The sequence below is a fragment of the Colossoma macropomum genome, unplaced genomic scaffold (assembly GCF_904425465.1).
Source record: "Colossoma macropomum unplaced genomic scaffold, Colossoma_macropomum, whole genome shotgun sequence".
NCBI lineage: Eukaryota > Metazoa > Chordata > Actinopteri > Characiformes > Serrasalmidae > Colossoma > Colossoma macropomum.
This window is the reverse complement of record NW_023494788.1, coordinates 28,757,366-28,777,614: the sequence shown is the minus strand read 5'-3', so window position 1 is coordinate 28,777,614 and position 20,249 is coordinate 28,757,366. Positions and strand designations below refer to the sequence as shown.

The following is a 20,249-nucleotide window of genomic DNA, read 5'->3' as shown; positions in this document are numbered from 1 at the left end:
AAACATGCAACAAGTACTATGTTTTTACATTTTTACGTAGATTCAGAGAAGCAAAAACTTACTGGGTGAGTTTACTGGGGATGTAGGCCTACTGTTTCCTTCATCAATCTCAAACTGAATTGGTTGCATTAATGTAACAAATAAAGGTGATCTCACAACACAATAACATTATGAAAACTTCCCCATTTTTAACTTTCCATTTAGTTTTCCATAATTCACAGGAAATCAAACGCAACATCTTGTGCAAGACACCATCTTGTGGGCATATAGCATAACTGCATCCTCCAAGGCTAAGTGTAGGAAGCAAGTCAGCTGTCAGAGAGGTTTAAATCTCTCACGTGTGGTTGCTAACAGTGAGCTATGACTGTATGGAGTTCAATGTAGAGAAATTTGCTTACTTAGATTTCTTTCAGGTGGGGGTCACAGCAACCAGGGTCCAGATGTCTACAATGTAAGTATAGAAATTTTATTTACTATCCAAAACCACCAGTGAACCTACATGTGTCTTCTGAGTTTTAGAATTAATGTTGGTAAAAAAAGTGGTAAATGTGGGGAAAAAGTTTTCTTTGGATACTATGTGCCTTACAATGCTCTGCATACACCTCTTTGTTATGAATGAATGGATTTTAGGCCAAAACCTTATCTCACAACCACTGTAAAACAATGTCTTATCCATCAGGGAGTGTATAAACATTTAATGAAATAACTTTCTGTGATGTAGCTTTTAGAGGCATTAAATTCTTCAGGCATATTGTTCCTATTACCACCACTGTGATCACTTCTAATTTGGTTAGTTTTCAGAGCATTTCACATCAAACCTGAATGACTTTGTTTACATCTTAAACATTTTATTATACGAAATATGAAATAGAGACTCAGCTTTTAAAACTAGACACATTTTAAGTTTGTTCATATCAGCTTTATAGCACTTGTACTTTTATTCTTCAGTATCATTTTTACAGACCTATGGGGCAACCTTCATATATGTTGCTGTCCAAAAAAAACAAGTATCTCCATTTTTTATCTGATTTTTGATCTGATGTAAGATCACTACTTTGCACAAGTCTTTTTATTTAAACCATTTTTTGGGTATTTATCTGTGCCAATCTAATCTATGTAATATAAAACACTGGTAAACAAACCTTTTGTCACATGAAAACTAATTTGTGTTTATACATGCTGCATGCTGAATTCAAATATGCAATCAAACTGCTCTATTACTCACAGATAGCAGTGACCTACTGTGAGTTATAGTGAGTGACCTATTGACATTGTACAGAAAAATAAGACATTGTACAGTCATTAAGAACACATTTTCTGAACACTCATCTGGATTTCTTCTCTGAGAATTTTGGCACCAGTGGAAACAGGGCCCTAGCATGCTTCCTGACCACGGTTGGACACTCCAAAACCAAAAAACAGCAAAAATCTACTACTCAGGGATGCCGGAAGTGGGGGTGCTGAGGGGGCTGCAGTTCCCCCTGATTTCAGGATTGCAACTTTTAAAAATAATAATATTAATAAAAAGCTCTGAACTTTATAACAACCCAGCAAACTCACAACATTGGCACAACATTGTCTACTTTATTACAATGTTGTCAAAGTTCTAAACAATGTTGTCACAACCTCATTATTCAGTAATGTTGCCGTACGGTGTTATGACTACCTATTTTGGAACAAAATTCCAGGCACAACATAACGGAGCTTATGAGAAGGTTGTTACAAAGTACTGAAAACGTTTTCACAGCGTTGTCAGATAACGTTGTCACAACGTTGAAATGTAATTCCTCAGTAAGTTGTGGCACCAAAACAACATAACTGTGTTTGCTGGGAACTGAGCATAGACCCATGGGTGCTAGTTTTAGAGTGGAGTTTGCATTTTTATGTTTTTAAAATCTGCTGTAGCTGTACAGTAACCTCATTTAAGTGAACTCCATATTTTCATTACAGTGAGCCAAAAACTGTTTGCTGCTTTGAGGGCGCATCACTTAATCACACGCAGACCCAGGTTCAAAGAGAGAAAGTCTATGCAGAGTTATAGGCCAGTTCTAAACCCCAATGTGGCCTATTATTGTTTTTTAAACTTTAAAAAGTCATCTACTGTAATAATGAAGTTTTTATCAACCATTATATCACCTGCTCAAAGTGTGTCTTAATGGCAAGTCGTTTTAGCCTAAAATTACACCAGTGATACAAATGTATTTCAGTTTTCAGTAAAAACATAATTCTGACTACTATATCAATGGCTGCTCATTGTGTATCATTAAAGCCCTGTTATCACACACACAGCAGTCTATCTTTTCACTCAATAACTCTGCACAATGCAAGTCTGGTGTATGAGGCAAATCTCTCGCCAATATTTACCTGCATTTGGCAAGAGGCGGGAGATACTTTGGCTTTTACATTTATCTATTAATCAATGTCATAATGTATTTTTTATAGCTTGCCAAATTGTATACATGCTAATGTATGTTTAGCTTATTTGGTTAAATTCTGATTAACCTTCAAATTTTTTAATTAAGTGGCTGCACAAGATATAGACTTTGACCTGCACTCCAGTCACTCCCTCACTAATATGACCACATTTAAAACTTTAAATGGGTCAGATTCTTCCTCTATCCTTCATTCCTCTCCTTCTCAACTACTTTCGATCTTGTGCCCTGCACTGAATAGCTACACGCATACCACCCTTTTCCTGCCTTATGTCGCTCTCATGATTATGCATTAAAAGACAAAATCCTAATTGTTTATGTATTCATTAAACCATTGGAGAGATCTGAAACATAATTTTGACTAGTCAGGATTAGATCTCCAAAACTATATTTTAAATTGCAATAATTTCAATAAAGACATCTGTAAATCTATTATGACTAGTCTTAACTTTAATTTTAGATATATTATTTCGAATTATTACTCATTCTAATGTTATTTCTACTAGTTAAAACATAATTACAGATATCTGTACCTTACATATACAAAGATAAAATCTACTTATTACTAGTCAAAACTAATAATAATAGCTAGTTATAGATCTACATTTAGCTATCAATAATATTAATATTAATAGTCAAAACAGAATTTTATATATTCTGTATTTTAGAGATCTAAACCTATACATACCTTTAAGGCATGTTATAACTAATTGTATACAACAGTTAGTTCCGGCCACGCAAGCTGATTGGTTGAGAGGCGTTGTAACCCAACGTGTGTGTGTGTGTGTGTGTGTGTGTGTATATATATATATATATATATGTATATATATACTGCTCTGTTGTAACCGTGCTGTTATTTCGCCATAACATCACGGGTTTTTCACAAACATTGTATCACTCCGCTGAGACGCCATTGCTAAGCAACGACTTTGGCGAGTTTGTACTTATTACTTTGCGCACAAACAGAAAATGGATACTTTTAAGATCACATGTGACCGACAGCCGATTTGGTCAGACTCTAAAGATGAGACTACACACAAGCTTTTCAGTCGGCAACTGTGACAGAGGAACACCTAAACAACCTGGAATAAGCCAGAAATGAACCTAATACCATTCGCCAAACGTGTGGTCTCATCTTCAGAGTCTGACCAAATCCGACTGAGCCATAAAACTGCCGCAATAAAAAACAGAAAAGCTGCTCAGTGGTGATAACAGATTGGGAATTTAGTGTAAAGAGCTGGAGAACGACCTGCCGGCTGTGCAGCCAGTGAGCGGAACTCGTTACTGTGACGCAGCAACAAGAGGCTTGTAAAGGAACTATAATTTGGCGGAAGGAATTGTTGACATTAAAACATATTAAATGACACGTTCACGTACCAATTTATTAATTTCTTACTTTATTTGTTTAACTATTTAAAGATATCTTGAATTAGCATTTCTACTATTCAAAACCCAACTATAGATATGTGGACCAGTCAAAATTAGTGTAAATATCTGTGATTAGAATTTCTAATAGTAAAAATGTAAATGTAGATATGTTTGGTTTACTAGTAAAAATTAAATCATACGTGAGAGAATAAAAATTCAATGTAAATCAATGATAGCATATGACTGGTCAGAATTACATTATTGGTATGTCATCCTGGCAACATGACTAGTTAAAATGGCTTTGTGGATATGTATACTTGATATTATGACTAGTAAAAATTACACAACAGTTGTCTGGATTCATAGTATTTACTAGTAGAAACTGCACTGCATAACACACTCTATTAGATGTAAATTGGCAAAAAAAGAAAAAAGGCGAATAATATTGCATGACCTCGTCAGTCACTTCACACATAAACTGTTTAAAATTTCAGCACCCCCAAAAACCTCTCCTTGTCCCTGTCATCACGTAGAACCCTGGGTGATAGAATTCAGCACACAAACATCACCTTTAGTTCATCTGACATTTTCTGTCAGTGCAACTTTCTTAGAGCTCTAGAATACATTCAGTTTTAAAACTGACAAAATATCTAAATTTGACCAGAGAATCGAAAATCGCATCGAATCTGAAATATAGGCATCGTTACCACCTACAAGCGACTATGGTTTTTCACGGCCCTTCTCATTTCTCTCTGATCGCCGTTTCGTCCATCCTCACCGAGTAACGTTCAACTCTCGAGACTCTCGAAACTCGCGAAAAAGAGGCCGCGCGACACACTCGATAGTTAGCTATTAGCTTCCTGTGTGAGTCAGTGACAGGAGACACGTTTGTTATTAATACAGCAGAAATGCTCCGTATTCTGGTTTCATTTACATAACAAACTGAATTATACACACAGTGTCCCGAAGTTAATAACATGGAACTCTCTGTCATTACCGTAAAAGGTAAGACGCGTCGTCAGAAGACTAGCTAACGTTAGAGGCGAACTTTGCTAAGTTTAGGGTGACTAGCTTGCTGTGGTAGTAAGGTTAGCTAGCTAACTAGCCAAGTAGCTTCACTACTTCCAAGTGATAACCTAGGTACCGCTAGACATGTCCAGTGTGGCTTATATTCAAAAGCGACGCTAGGTTATATTACACAATTTCCACTAACGTTAACTGAGAGATACCGTTATTATAATCTTTGTTTTCTCTCCTAGGCCTCTCAGAGAAACTCCTTCACAAACAATGTAATGAAAGCGTGAACGAAGTGATTGAGAAGCTGTTCGATGAAGTTCTGCCACTTGAGAAACCCACTACAATACAGGACTCGGAGGTGGCTAAGTTGCCTGTTTTAGGATGAGTTGTAGTGCCTAAAGTCTGAAGCCACAGGCTGCAAGTCCCGGTCATTTGTTACTTTGCCATGCATTTTGCTGGACATTTTTGCTGTACATTTGTAGGTCGCGTAACCCCTGATGTTTTTAAATGAAATGGCAGGAGCACTGCTAGTAGTCAGGAGTGCATTTTACACTGATATGAATTTGGTTGAATGTTTTAATAAAAATAGATTAAAATGGATGGGAACTCTGTCAAAGGAAAAATAGAAACATCTGGTCTTTGAGATTTGTAACAAGCACTTGGAAGGTCAAAATGAAAATGTAAACGATAACAAGAATATTTTTTTCCTCTTGAAAATGTGAGTAAAAGTACTCAAAAGTGTTCCATTCCAGTTAACCTACTTGAGTAAAGTACAAATCTTGCACAACAGTACCTCTTTGAGTCTTGAATTTAAGGAAACCAATTTTAATCAAACTAAAAAATGAAAGTACTCTTTGAGTAATGATATAAATTCTACTCCCAAATTCCAAATAATGTGAAAACATTCATTGCTGGCTCAGTTGCATCCAGAAAGTAGAAAAAACCTTTTCAGCAATTAAGTAGATTAAGAACATCTCCCAAATACTATGACCTCAAAAAAGTTACCTCAAGAAACAAACTTCAGATGACCCACAAGAACAGAAGGGTCATGTTACAGTTTGCTAAAAGTTCATAAAAAAGCCAATAGCATTCACTGATAAAGTTTAGTGGACAGATGAGGTGAAGAGTGATAGGGAGAGGGATGTGGAGGGAACAAAGCAGCTGCTTAGGATCTGAATTTACCACTTCATCTGTGATAGATGGTGGCTTAGGTATTTATGTTTATGTTTAGAAACACATAGTTTTTTGTTCATATTTAGAAGTACAAAGCCAAACGATTTGTGTACATTTGAAGTGGATCTGTGCCCTGGAAATATTTTAATAACAAAAACAAAAGTGCCTGAATACTTGTTTACCCACACTGTGTATGCCAAAAGGTGAGAAAAATCAAATCTAAATCTCACTGATCATACATTTCAGTTACTGAAGAAGATTGAGGGCAAAAACAAGAGCTAAAATTTTTGGCATTACAGGCCAGGCAGAGCTTCACCAGAGAAGATACTAGAATCTAATGATGTTGGTGAGTCACAGAATTCAGCTGGTCATTGATTGTCCAGGATTTGGAACCAAGCACTAAATATGACGGTTTAATTTCATTTGTCCAGCTACTTTGGTAACCTTAATTGCACATCCAGTGCACCCTGTCATTCTGCCCTTTAACCTCATTTGTTTAATTTTAAGTGAGATGTGTTGGAGTATAAACCTAAAGCTGTACAGACTGCTTTGTAAATAACAATATGAGGTTTGATAACAGTTTTTGGCTTGTGAGTCTGATGAATGTGTGGTGTAACTATGTACCTTCTATGTTCCCTCTACAGTGACCGTAGTAAACTGAATTAACCTGTACTTTAAAGATGCTTTGGCTCGTTTGAGCAAGTTTGCATGTCCCAGGATCCTGGAATGTCCTTGAAGGTTGATTGGGTAGAAAATACCTGAGTGGTTATGCTTTGAAACTACATCTTAGTATTATTTTGGAAGATTTGTACTTAAGTATTATTGAAATGGATACTCTTACATTTCCAGGAGGAAGAAAACTTTTTACTACTTACATTGTCATTTAAATCAGGCGTGTCCAGTCTTACCTGTAAAAGGCGTGGCTGCAGGTTTTCATTCCATCCGGTTGCAGGAGCACACATGATCAGTTGTTTAAACTGAGTCATATGCTCCTGCTTGTTTGGAATGAGAAACTGCCACCACACCAGCCCTTTGTGTGTAACATTGTGCACCCCTGATTTAGACCTTTAAAGCTTTAAAGCAATCTCAAATGCAGATTTCTACATTTCTATCTCTCAGATTTCTATCTTTTTTCGTCTCGTCTCGTTACACTTTTTTTCTTGAAACTTGTATCACTGTAAAATGGAGTTGCTCCTACTTAATGTTTTATGTTTGTGCGAGGACCAGTACTAGACAAGACACTAGCGAAAAATGTAGGATTTTTTCAGACTCAGACAATGCTGCTAAGGCTAAAACAAAAAAAAAAAAATCAAATTTCACCCAAAAATTCTCTTCATGTTTTGTTTTTGTAGGTTGAAGAAAATGCTATTCAGTTGTGGAACTGGGCTGTGACCAAAAATATTGGTTCGAATATCAACAAACAACAAAAAGCGAAAGGTTCTATTTCTGTGCTGTTATCATGGGGTTAAACAGTAGTTAGTAGTTTTTGCTTAACCTGTTAAATGTCCAGGACCCACTGGCAGGTCCAGAGTTTTACTACACACTATTACAACCTAAGAATAACTCAGCTAGTTTGCATTGCAATTTAAGTAGTTACTGAATAATAAGCCTTAGTATTTAATAAGCCTTAAATTTTGTCAAAACACCACGAGATTTTATTTTTCTTATGTGTGTTTCAGTGCGTCATGTGGCCTGCAGACTCCTTTATTTATGTGAATCTGAGAACCCATCAGAGAATGCCATTCGCAAGCAGATTTTGGTTTGTCTGTCCTCTTACTGCATTTCTTATTATTTTTCAGAATTCCTCCCTTTGTTCTGAAAACACTAATTATTTTGAACTCTGTTTTATAATGCAGTTTATGCAACTTAGCATCTCATCTTTTTTGCTGGTTGAAAATTAATTGCATTTTAAAATCTGTTTTGCAGATGGCCAGTAAAACAGGAAGGACATGGCTTGATTGTAAAAACCCCAAACTTGCTGATGATTTTTTAAGTCTTGCTGTCAACGTAAGTATACATTTAGCATTTTCAATATGTATGCTCACAAAATGTGGGACAAAATGGAAGTATACAGGATAGGGCATCACACATAGGTATTGTGCATGTTAAGCCATGAGGCTGCAGTGCTGTGAAAAAGTGTTTTCCACCTTCTTAATTTTTTCTATTTTTGCATGTTTTTCATACTGGGATGTTTCAGATGATCAGACTGCTTTTGATATTAGATATTAGACAAGGATAACCAAAGTAAAGGCAAAATGCTGTTTTATTTCGTTTATTGAAGGAAAAATCCTGTTCAGCCTGACATGGCCCTATGTGAAAAAGTATTTGCCTCCTTAGCTACTAAATCAAGCAGTTAACCAAATTCAATTGACTATTCGTTTCACCAGCCACACCCAAGCATGATTATCACCAGACCTGTTGATCTAAACATCACTTAAATAGAACCTGTCTGGAAATGTGAAGCAGGTGAGAAAGTCTCAAAAAGCAGCCCCTGATGCAACGATCTAAAGAAATTTAAGTACGGATGCGAACAAAGTCATTGATATCTACCGGTCTGGAAAAGGGATACAAAGCTATTGCTAAGGCTCTGGGACTCCAGTGAACCACAGTGAGAGCCATTATCCACAAGTGGAGAAAACTTGAAACAGTGGTAAACCTTCCTAGGAGTGGCTGGCCTACCAAAATTTCACCAAGGACTTAACCATGAGGTCACAAAAGAACCCAGATAATAAGAACAATAAGAAAGACACTGGGCAAAAATGGCAATTATGGGAGAGGTGCAAGACGTAAACCACTACTGACCATTAACAATGAATTGTGCTCTCTGTCAGAAAATCCTGAAACAGAATGTTCGCCCATCAGTTTGTGACCTTAGCTCAAGTGAAGTTGCGTTATGCAGCTGGACAATGATCTTAAGCACACAAGCAAGTCGACCTCTTAATGGCTCAAAAGTAACATAATTAAGGTTTTGGATTGGCCAAGTCAAAGTCCTGACTTTGAGATACTGTGGCAAGACCTTAAATGGGCAGTTCATGGTTGAAAATCCTCCAGTGTAGCCAAATTAAGACAATTTTGTTTTAGAGTGGGCCAGAATTCTTCCACAGTGATGTAAAAGACTCAACGCAGGTTATCACGGTTGTTTGATTGCGGTTGTTACTGCCAAGGGAAGCACAACCAGTTGTTGGGCTTAGGGGGGCAATTACTTTTTTCACATGGGTGATATAGTTATTGAACAAATCTTTTCAATAAATGGAATGATCACTTAAAGCTGAATTTTGCGTTTACTTGTTCTTATATTAAAATTAGTTGGAAATTGGCTTTGGGCAAATACTTTTTACAGCACTCTATGTAGACTTGCCAATTTTCTCTGATGCAATGCTTGTATTTTTTATGTTTTGTTTGGATAATGTATTTTTGATCTAAATATATCCCCTTGATACTGTAATAATGGATGTTTTGTATGATTTCACAGAGCCTGGAGACTCTTTACTGCAGACTAACATCCCATGGAGATTCTGTTGCTGATATCAACACACTGAAAGGAGATGTAGAGAAAGACCTGCTACGGGTTCTCTCTTATCAAGCTGAATCAGTGAGCAAAGATAGCTTGTGTATAGTACATATGTTACTCTTAAGTGAAGTAATCATTCATTGCAATGAGTATGAAATGACTGAAAGCGAAGTTATTACAAGAAACAATACATGAATAGATAGACAGTGTATAAATAAAAAGAAACAGACTTTATTTAATATAATGGTGTTTCCTTTGCAGGCAGTTGCTCAAGAAAAGCACCAGGAGGCAGTCTCCTGCATACAACGATGTAAAGAGATGCTTCTGAGGCTTCCCAAGGAGGTGTGTCATTTTTTCCTCTAAAAATATCTTGATCTTATGTTCTTGTTTTTTCATTTGCTATTCTAATGTATTTTGCAAGATATAAGTAAATATTAATATATTCAAAAATTGCTTTCCTATTGAAATTTTTTTCTAGACTGGCTATCTGTCTCTCATTTGCTACAACTTTGGAGTAGACACATATAATCAGCATAAGCATGAAGAGAGTTCATTTTGGCTCAGGTGAGACTGTACTGAACTGTAAATATAAATGTGTTAATCAGTACAAATGATAAATTGGCAGTGTTGCTGCTCGTATATTATTATAGATTATGAGGTGATTTTTTTATTCACATTGCATTTCTTTAGTTTAAAATGATTTGGTATGATGAGCTTTAAAAAGAATACTTTGCTCAAAAGTGACATTTTTACATTTAGTTGTCAGACTTATGATTTATTGTCATTTTCAGTCAGAGCTATGATATAGGAAAGATGAATCCAAAGTACTCCCCAGGACCAGAGATGCAAGTAAGTATTTGGTAAACTTTTTTTGCTACTCTTTAAGCAGTTAATGAAACTGCAGTATATTCTCTTTTCAGGCCAAAGTCTTGAGACTTCTTGCTACAGTTTATTTGGAACTGGATTGTCACAAGGATAAGGATAAAGCTCTTCATGCAGTGAACCTGGCAAATAAGGTATAATGCTATAAAAGTAAACACCGCAAAGTTTTGCTAGTACTTGTTTAAGAAATGGTTAGACCAGTGGTCATTAGCCTTCTTTCTGGAGATCTACCTTCAGTGCTGACCCCCCCTTACAAAGGTGGTAAAAACATTTCAAAAACACTATTTTTTTAATTGGCGATGTGTGACCAATATTTCTAACCCGACTAACCAGATCATTTTCTGCAAAGACTGACGACTGGAAATCTATGGATATAAATTTAATGTATTTATTGATTTATTTATCCCCCAGGAAACCTTTCATCCAGCAGGCCTTTTTCTGAAAATCCGCATTTTGCTGCGGAGTGGAGCATCAGATGAAGTGGTTAAAACCGGTGAGTCAGAGTATTTTAATGATCTAAGTTCTGGTTCTAACAACAGCTAACAAATATGTATTGACCTACATTCAGGTAAGGGTCACTCAGAGCTATGCTTTATCATTCTTGCCCTTCTACTCTCTCTCTGTTTAATAGGACTAACAGAACTGCTTGACTCTGAGGTTCCTCTGGATGTGTGTCTGAGCACAGCAAAAATGCTGATGGCAGAAGATAGGTAACAACTGTCATAACTAAATATTCCCTTGTACACTGTCTAATGTTTTTTGTTTTGTGTTCCATGCCCATATTAAGAGAGTAGGGCTATCATTATGTGTTCTTAGAGAAACTCTATCCTTCGACTTCCTGAAGAGGATGTATCAGCATTTTGAGTCATCTCCTGACCTGGGCACTGTACTCCTGTTGCATATTGAGCTGCTGCTGCAGAAAGGCAAAGAGCTGCTGGGCAAGCAGAAAATTGAGGATGCAATCACAGGTACTGCCAATTAAAGTACAAGCTAAACTTCGATTGAGTCTGCTAACCTAAGCTAAATCACCCCGACACTGTAATTCAGTGGCATGCAAATACAAACCTCACTTCTAAAAAAGTTGGGACAGTATGTAAAATACTAATAAAGACGGACACAGTGATTAGTAAATTCGGTCTAACCTGAATTAAATAGAAAACAATACAAATGCAATTTTTGTGAATACACTGATCCAGTTTTGAAAGTGAAAATTTTTGCTATTCTTTCATTATGCATGTCTTCAGCTGTGCAACTGTACAGGCCTTCATTGTTGTGGTCTATTTTGTGTGCCTGACCACAGTATACATTTCCACTGAGCATTAGTGCATTTAAGATTAGCTTGAGCCCCGAGAAGTTGGCAGCGCTTCTGGATGTTGTATGTGGCTTCCACTGTGCGTAACACAGCCCTAACTTGCATTTGTAAAGCAGTGAACAGTGAACAGTGTTTATAGACAACAGTTTGTCGAAGTATTCATGAGCCCATGTGGTGATATCCAGTACAGAAGCAGCAGTGCTGTCTGAAAGATCAAAGTTCTCAAGCATTCAGTTGTGTTTTTTGACCTTGCCCTTTATGCACAGAGATTTCTCCTGATTTCCTGAATCTTTTGATTTTTTTTTCAGTAGACAGTGAAATATCTAAAAATTTTAAAATCACCTCTTCAGGAACTTTGTTCTTAAACTAGGGGAATTTTCTTGCTGACACATTTTGGCAAAGTACTGAGCTCCAACCTATCCATGCTCATAAAGGACTAGGCCTTTCCTGGCTGCTCTTTTTTTTACATTTTATATAGCATGATTGCATCAGCTGTTTAAGATGTTTTCTTTGCATTTCACGATATTTCTAGTCTTAAGTTCTAGTCCCTGTTCCAGCTTTTTTAGACCATGTTGCAGGCATCAGTTTTAGAACAAAAAGTTTTATTTACAAAAGTAATTTAGTTGATAGGGTAAAACATTAAATAATGTCTTTCTACTGTATTTGTTAAAATATAGGTCTAAGTGGATTTATAACTCACTGCTTTCTGTTTACATTTGCATTCACATACTGTGCCAACTTTTTAGGAACTGAGGTTTGAACTAAGTAGTGGCGCCATGTTAATTAAAAAAGAATGTTGAACTGCAAATGTTGGGCAGACCTTTAATTGCCCGCTGTCCCATGTCTGTTCAGGTCATTACACAGGAAAGCAGTTATCACCACACACTCTAACTTCCCTCCATCTCCTTTTATGGGACAGAGCTTCTAAAAATTTTGAGGTACTAATAGTAGCACCCTTTTTTCTATAAATCCCACAAACTACTGTGTTAGTTGTACTGTTTATTAATTATTATTGATATTATTGTTATTGTTGTCATTATTATTGTAATTATTACTACACAAGTGACATTTTTGCTGCCTAGGCCAAAAACTACTCAGAGGCTCTGCAGTGGTACAACTACTCACTGAGTTTTTACAAGGCCGGTCAACTGGATCAGAACCTGGCAAAACTGCAGAGAAACCGAGCAACCTGTTTCCTTAATTTGCAGCAACTAGACAGGGTACTTTTTGGCCAACAGTACATTCACAATAGAGCAATAATGCTTATGAGAGTGCTCACAGCCACACAAATGCAAATTTCTTTTTAAAAATTAAGCACAGTAAATCTTTGTTGCAGGCAAAGGAAGCTATTTCGGATGCTGCCAAGTGTGATCCAAATAGCATCTTCACACATTTTAGTGTCTTTAAGATTGCTGTCCTGGAGAAAAATTTAGAGAAGGGTCAGTTTATGCAATGTAATACATTAAATATACTGTATATAATACTTGAAGAAAAGAAAATAACGCTTCAACAGTGTCATTGAAATGGATCATCATTATGTAAACTGTGCCGCTTAGCTGCTGAGGCTGTAAGAGAGATTGGGGTCCTAGCCCAGGTGCCTGTGACCAGCGAGGACAGGCTTCATGTGACTGAAAATGCTGCGGCCAACCTTCTCAGCCTGGCTGCTCAGATTGCCCTGGAGGTCAGTAAAAACAGCATGTAAATACAACCCATTTCCAAAAAAGTTGGGAAAGAAGTAAAGATGAGGAGGGGTTCACCACTCTGTGAAAGACTGCACGATCAAATAGTACAACAATTCAAGAATAACATTTCTCAACATAAAATAGCAAGAACTTTTGCTTTTCATCTTCTACGGTACATAAAATCATTAAAAGATTCTGAGAATCTGGAGAAATCTCGGTATGCAAGGGACAAGGCCAAAACTGGCCATAATCTTTGGGCCCTCAGGCGGCACTGCATTAAAAACAGACATGATTCTGCAGTGGAAATCACTGCATGGGCTCAGAAACACTTCCGATAAACACTGTCTGTGAAAACAGTTAATCACTGCATCCACAAAAGCAAGTCAAAACTCTAAAACGCAAAGAAGAAACCATGTATAAACAGGATCCAGAAATGCTCCCACCTTCTCTGGGCCTGAGCTCATTTAAAAAAAGTGTAAAAGTGTCCTGTGGTCCAATGAATCAACATTTGAAATTCGTTTTGGAAAAACATAGATGCTGTGTCCTCTGGGCAAAAGACCACCCAGCTTGTTATCAGTGTACGGTTCAAAAGCCAGTATTCCTGATGGTACAGGGGTGCATTAGTGCACATGGCTTGGGTGACTGGCACATCTGTGAGAGCTCCATTAATGCTGAACGATATATACAGATTTTGGCAACATATGCTGCCATCTACACAATGTCTTTTTCAGGGAAGGTCTTGCTTATTTCAGCAAGACAAAGCCAAACCACATTCTGCATGTATTACAACAGCATTGCTCCAAATTAAAAGAGTCCGGGTGCTATACTGACCTGCCTGCAGTCCAGACCTGTCACCACTGAAAACATTTGGCACATTATGAGATGAAAAATATGACAAAGGAGACCCCGAAATGTTGAGCAGCTGAAATCCTATATCAAACAAGAACGAGAAAACATTTCACTTTCAAAACTACAGCAGTTGGTGTCCTCAGTTCCCAAATACTTAGAGTGTTTTTTTAAAGAAGAAGTAATGAAACAGTGGTAAACATGCCCCCATCCCAAATGTTTTTGGAACGTGTTGTTTGCATCAAATTCAAAATGGGCATATTTTGAATTTTATATTTTTCAAAAAACAATCAAATTTCTCAGTTTCAACATTTGCTATGTTGTCTTTATAGTATTTTCCTTTTAAAATATGATTTACATGATTTGCATATCATTGCATTCCATTTTTATCTACATTCTGTACAGCGTCCCAGCTTTTTTGGAAATGGGGTTGTAGTTTACCTATTATTTTGGTTTAGAGTCCTGGTAGTCGCGCTGACCTCCATCACCATTCCATTGTTATTTAACTACCTTGAGCAATTTGTACCAATAGACAATCTTGATGATGAATTTTTTCCAGTATTCTCATTGTGTTTTATTTACTGTAGAATGAGCAGCTGGAGACAGCCATGAAAGCCTTGGAGAGTCTGTGTGAACACTCACAAGATGCAGAACAAGTGTTCACTGCCCTCAGGTTTGTCACACATAAACAATCTCTAGCCTGGAACCTCTGACCTTGACCCCTTTCTTGCATATGCTAATGTCAGAAAGTGAAAAACAATTTTTTAGTGCTGACAGTGAGAGAACAACCTGAGAATAAAAAGCAGTGTCTTTTGAAATCTCTGTTTGGTTTACACCAACCTTTTTCAGGTGTTTAGTTCGACTTGTGCTTTCAACAATGGAGAATGACAATGAAGAAAAGAGGTTAGTGGATCACTGCTGTCTGCTTGTGACAGATGGTCACAAATATGATTTCTATCATACAATAAATGCTAATATTTGTAAGGGCTCAGCTCTTTGCTCTTCTGCGTCTTGACACATTCTTTCAGCTGTCACAGGGATGCCAGTTTAGATGTCCTCTTATCATATCTGAAGATGGGTAGGTCTAATAAAATGGATGAGATAGGTAGGAACCACTATATAAATATCAGATAAAAGTGTAAGTGCATCTCTATGTAGCCTTCTTCTGTCAATTAAAAAAACACAAATGCAATTTATCTTTGCTTGTGTGTGAAGGAGAGAACTGCTTTGTTCTATTTGTTTGTACAGCACTGAAGAATGTGCCCCAACTCAACCAAGTGCCTGTCCAGGAAACTGACCAGTGCTCTGAGGAGGCCAACTGGTTCAGGAGGATTGGTAATAATTGCACTCAGCCTGTGATATACACTGAAATTGATTACTCTGTTTATAGGACTGTGTAGCTCTGTGAAGTTCTGTAGTCTCATATTTCATTTCCTTTGTTAGCATGGAATACGGCCCTGCAGTGTGAGAGTAGCCCTGTTAGAATGAAAGATTTTTTTGTCCTCTCCTATCAGGTAAATTCTCATAGAATACCACACGCATATCTTAATCTTTAATGGCAGAAACACAGTCACCGAGCACTTTGTAAGGGACACCTGTACACCTCCTTATTTATGCAATTATCTAATCAGCCAGTCAAGTGGCAGCAGGGCAGTGCATAAAATCATGCAGATACAGGCCAGCAGCTTCAGGTAATGTTTACATCAACCATCAGAGTTGGAAAAAAATGTGATCTCTGATTTTGACTGTGGCATGATGGTCGGTGCTGGATGATTGTTGGTACTCAGAATGGTGCAATAAAGAAAAACATCCAGTCAGTGGCAGTTCTGTGGACAGAAACGCATTGTTGATGAGAGAGGTCAGTGGAGAATGGCCAGACTGGTACAAGCTGACAGAAAGGCTATAGTAACTCAGATAACTACTCTGTACAATTGTGGTGAGCAGAAAAGCATCTCAAGCAGACAAATTTCCAGTGTCGGAATAAAATAATGGGAGTCTTGCTGGAGTTGCGTTGCGCTGCGCTCGCATCATTTCGATCGTTTAGTGTGAGGTGGTCAGGATGGAGGTCTTAGGTCAGTCTTTTTCTCGTCTTGATGCTGCGATAAAATCAACCGCGTTTGATATTATTTTAGGTTTTAAGTCTTGGCTCTTGCAAATAGTGATGTGCCAAGGGTGCGCGTGAGAGCGAGCGGACGAGCACATGCTCGAGGAGAGAGAGAGAGAGAAAGAGAGCCTGAAATCTCTGTAAAAAAGGGCATATCTGCTCCACTTTAAAACAACAATCATATTTACTTAAAATGTAATCTGGCTATTTTAATATTTCATGCTCACTGAGCCTGTAATAGTAATGTAATGAAATGTGCAGAGGACTTGCAGAAGAATGGCATTATTGAAGAATCATCAATGTTTTTTTTTTTGCTTTCTGTTACACTGGTTTCTTATTTTATTTGTTTGTTTTTTATGGTTTAGTTCATAACACCTAATCAACAATGCTGAATCACTGCTTTTTTTGTTGATAAGTGTTTATGTCAAATTTAAAAAGTAGCTGCACATTTTACAGGTTAATTTAAAAAAACACTGGGTGATGATCCGAGTCCCAGATCTTTACATGCTCAGCCAACGTATCTTCCCATCTGTACCACTATAGAGTGGAAGGAAAAAGTGTTTATCTGCTTGTAAATTTACACCAGTGCATAATGGGGAATAATCTCAAAAATCTAGTTGCAGTCTTACAAAAAAAGACACTTCAATATTCCTAGTTTTGCAAGATCATACTTTGTGACTAAAAACTGTGACTGTGAGAGGGTGTCAGACTTTAGTCTTTCAAAAGTCTTTCAAAGTCTTTTCAAAGTCCTCTAGTGTATGGTTAGCATAAGGTGGATGGGCTACAACAGCAGAAGACCACATCGAGTTCCACATGTGTCAGACAAGAATAGAAAGCTGAGGCTGCAGCCTCACAAACACTGGACGGTTAAAGACTGGAAAAATCTCACCTCATCTGATAAATCTCAATTTCTCTATGGAAAAGCTCCTGAAAAATGAGCATGTCAACAGACATGGCAGCATGGACTAGAATCTCAAAGGAATGTTTTCAACATCTTGTGGATTCCATGCCATGTAGAATTGAGGCCATTTTGAGAGCAAATAGGATGCCCTATAGAATAGTACTCAGTGTGCTCAGTGAGTGTACTTCAGCCAGCTTCAGAGAAATAATGTTTCAAATATTTGTTTTAATGAAACATCTTAATTGTAAAAGAATGTGCTCTAATTTTCCCTTTTTCTTCTCTTGGTGGCATAGCTGTCACGGTTCTGTGTTCCAGACAAAGGTGTGTTGATGGGGCAGAAGACTTGTTTGCTGATGGCTGCTGCTGCCTGTCTGGAGATCTACAGGATGTTTCCTCAGTCTGAACAACAGGTAGACAAACCATATGACATTATATAACATTCACTACTAAACCATTCAGAATATGATTTTTTTCTATTTCATTTATTTATTGAAATGCCTAAAGCATTAATGTTAAAAAATACAGGCTTTAAATTGATTTTAACAGCAAACAGAATTAGTATTCTTAATTTTAGTAAACGTGAACTGAAATACCTGTGTTAGTTAAATAGTATTAGATACCTAATTATAGGTAATATAATTATATTAGTCTAAATAAACATACAGTTGACCCAGTCGATCTCACTTTTTGGTCTTCTTGTTGTTACCTAAACTATCCAGGAGAGGGTGCAGTATCTCACCTGCTAAATCTACCATGTCTTTCAGACTGAGGTCCTAACTCAAGCTTTGGAGCATATTCAGATGTGCTGGGAGGTCTGGAGAGCTTTAAAATGTACAGTAAAATTATTGTGATATTTGTAGAGGCTAATATTTGTACAGACACAGATATTATGTACAGGTACAGGTATCATCTTCAGAGTGATTTATTTCACAAACATTACTTCAACTTACTTCTTTAGGTGACTGTTGTAAAGACCCCACTGAAACCTTATTACTTTTGTATGAGTTTGAGGTTCGCGCCAAGTTGAACGACCCCAAGCTGGAGTCTGTGCTGGAGTCAGTTCTGGAGCTTGATAACATTGAAACCAAAGTGCTAGAGACAATTGCAGGTGAGACATAAATGTTTATTGATTCATCTAGCTACTGGTGCCTGATGGGATGTAGTTTTTCATATTCCTACATCTAAAAGTACAGACTTGAAGAATTCAAAGAGTTCAGGCTGGACTTACTCTAAGATTGTGTGGGTTTCATTCTTTATTTGTCCCTCTGATATCCGATCAGCAGATTATGCAGTTATCATCCTAATACTGATACCCATTTATACTGATATGCCGTCTATAGTACACTGGTTATGAGAAACTTTACCTTGTGTTTGCAGCCTTAGCTATGGAACCCCCGGCCCACTTCCCGGCGCTGTGTAAGAAAGCTTTGAGAATTGCCCTCTCTCTACACAAACAAGGCCCGCATGCAGATTTGTCACGCTGCAGGTAAGTCTAACAAGTTGATAAGTTGGTACCATGTTGCTAGATATTACCTAATTATTGACAAATCTCACAAATCAGAACTTAGTAATATTTTTTTCTCATGTTTGCTCCCAACAGTAACTGTTTGCACAGTCTGATCCAGCTATCTCTGCCCAGTGGTGTGTGTGAAGTGGAGCCCCACGTGTTAGAGGAAGTGTGGGGTTACTATGAAGAGGCCTTGTCCATCATTGCAGCAGTGAGTTGGCCAACATGACTCACCACCAATCGCACATGACCTACTGTAGCTCAGCCATGCAATTACCCCCATCTCTGAAAAGATCTCCTGTTTCTGTCAATGGGCTTTTAGCCTCACTTCAGTTAGCAGATGCTCCATTCACCAACCTCTTCCTGCCAATTTGGATGCCTAATTGAAAATCCTTTTTGTAGCCCTTGCCTTTTGGACTGATTTTAAAGGAAACTAACTGGTGGTGCTGTTCTGAACACATTAAGAACGGTCATGAATATAAATGGGTATGTTACTTTTGTCAGAATAACTCTAAAGGCAAATATATGTAGCATCAATAGCTTATACACTGTTAATAATCATATTCAAAAATGTATATTTAAATTGGCTCTGTTCTGTTCCTAAACTTGAACAAATATATTCAAATTAAGATGTCCTTTATTACAAGCTGTTCTTCTAGACAGCTCTGTAGTCTTCAGAGTTCAATTATTGACAGTTCATTAGACTAAACTGTTCTTTGATTCTAGCCTGCTTTACAGTTTTTGCTTTTGCCGCCAGTCAGAAGACTTCCCTGAACTGGAGATCCTGTGGCTGCTGACCCGAGCATGGAACACAGGGATACTGCTGTACAGTCTGGCCCAGTACCCTGAGGCAGAGAAATGGTGTGGCTTGGGGATGAGCTTTCTGCGCCACCTGGGCTCCCTGCAGGAGAGCTATCAGACTCAGGTATAAAATCAGGGGTGGATGAGTCCATGGCGTGTGAGGGAGGGGCAGACTAAGGTCTTTGCAGCTGTAAACAAAAATAGGCTTCGGTATTCTAACAGAAGAAAGGGATTTCATTTATATATTTCATACTTTTCTTTCCCTTGAGGGTGGTGACAATCTATTCTGTAGTTTGTCATTGTTATTTGTTGTATTGAAGTACAACCCTGACATTATTAGCTGTAGTTAATAATAGTGATGGGCTTGCTGTAGCATGGCTTGGTTTAGTTACACATCGTGCAAGATTTATTAAGAGCCATGTCAAATTCAACTGACAACCAATGTCAGTGCCTTGAATACAAAATGCATTTGGTAAAGTATGTTATTTTTCAGATGTCTGGTCTATACAGTGAGGTGCTGGACAGGCTTGACAGAGCCAAGAAGACTTTCATAATAGAGGAGCAACAACGGTTCTAGTCACTTTTGTATTTGTTTTGTGTTCATTAACAGCAGAATTCCTGTAACATTGTTTGGGATGGTCATAAATTCAGATTATTTGCCATTCTATAAAGTTTGTGTTTTGCAGTATACTAAGATTACCTGACTTTTTGGC

General features: G+C 37.5%; 1 protein-coding gene across 1 annotated transcript; it reads left to right on the top strand.

Annotated features, from left to right (window-relative positions):
• Positions 1 to 4,777: 4,777 nt before the first annotated feature.
• tex11 (testis expressed 11) lies at positions 4,778 to 20,113 on the top strand. The gene is made up of 30 exons (XM_036567737.1): positions 4,778 to 4,805; positions 5,060 to 5,175; positions 7,343 to 7,427; positions 7,670 to 7,749; positions 7,917 to 7,997; positions 9,463 to 9,582; positions 9,763 to 9,843; positions 9,980 to 10,065; positions 10,293 to 10,350; positions 10,422 to 10,517; positions 10,795 to 10,876; positions 11,015 to 11,093; positions 11,200 to 11,351; positions 12,548 to 12,633; positions 12,778 to 12,915; positions 13,032 to 13,134; positions 13,252 to 13,376; positions 14,811 to 14,896; positions 15,073 to 15,126; positions 15,261 to 15,301; positions 15,472 to 15,558; positions 15,667 to 15,737; positions 17,522 to 17,638; positions 17,993 to 18,059; positions 18,126 to 18,131; positions 18,187 to 18,336; positions 18,606 to 18,714; positions 18,829 to 18,946; positions 19,493 to 19,660; positions 20,030 to 20,113. The coding sequence occupies exons 1-30, from the start codon at positions 4,778 to 4,780 to the stop codon at positions 20,111 to 20,113; spliced, it is 2,754 nt and encodes a 917-aa protein (XP_036423630.1).
• Positions 20,114 to 20,249: the final 136 nt, after the last annotated feature.

Coding starts and splice junctions, on each gene's coding strand:
- tex11 (XM_036567737.1), top strand. CDS start 4,778: ATGGAACTCTCTGTCATTACCGTAAAAG. Junction 12,916..13,031: donor ATTTGCAGCAACTAGACAGG/GTACTTTTTGGC, acceptor TCTTTGTTGCAG/GCAAAGGAAGCTATTTCGGA. Junction 15,738..17,521: donor TTTTTGTCCTCTCCTATCAG/GTAAATTCTCAT, acceptor TTGGTGGCATAG/CTGTCACGGTTCTGTGTTCC.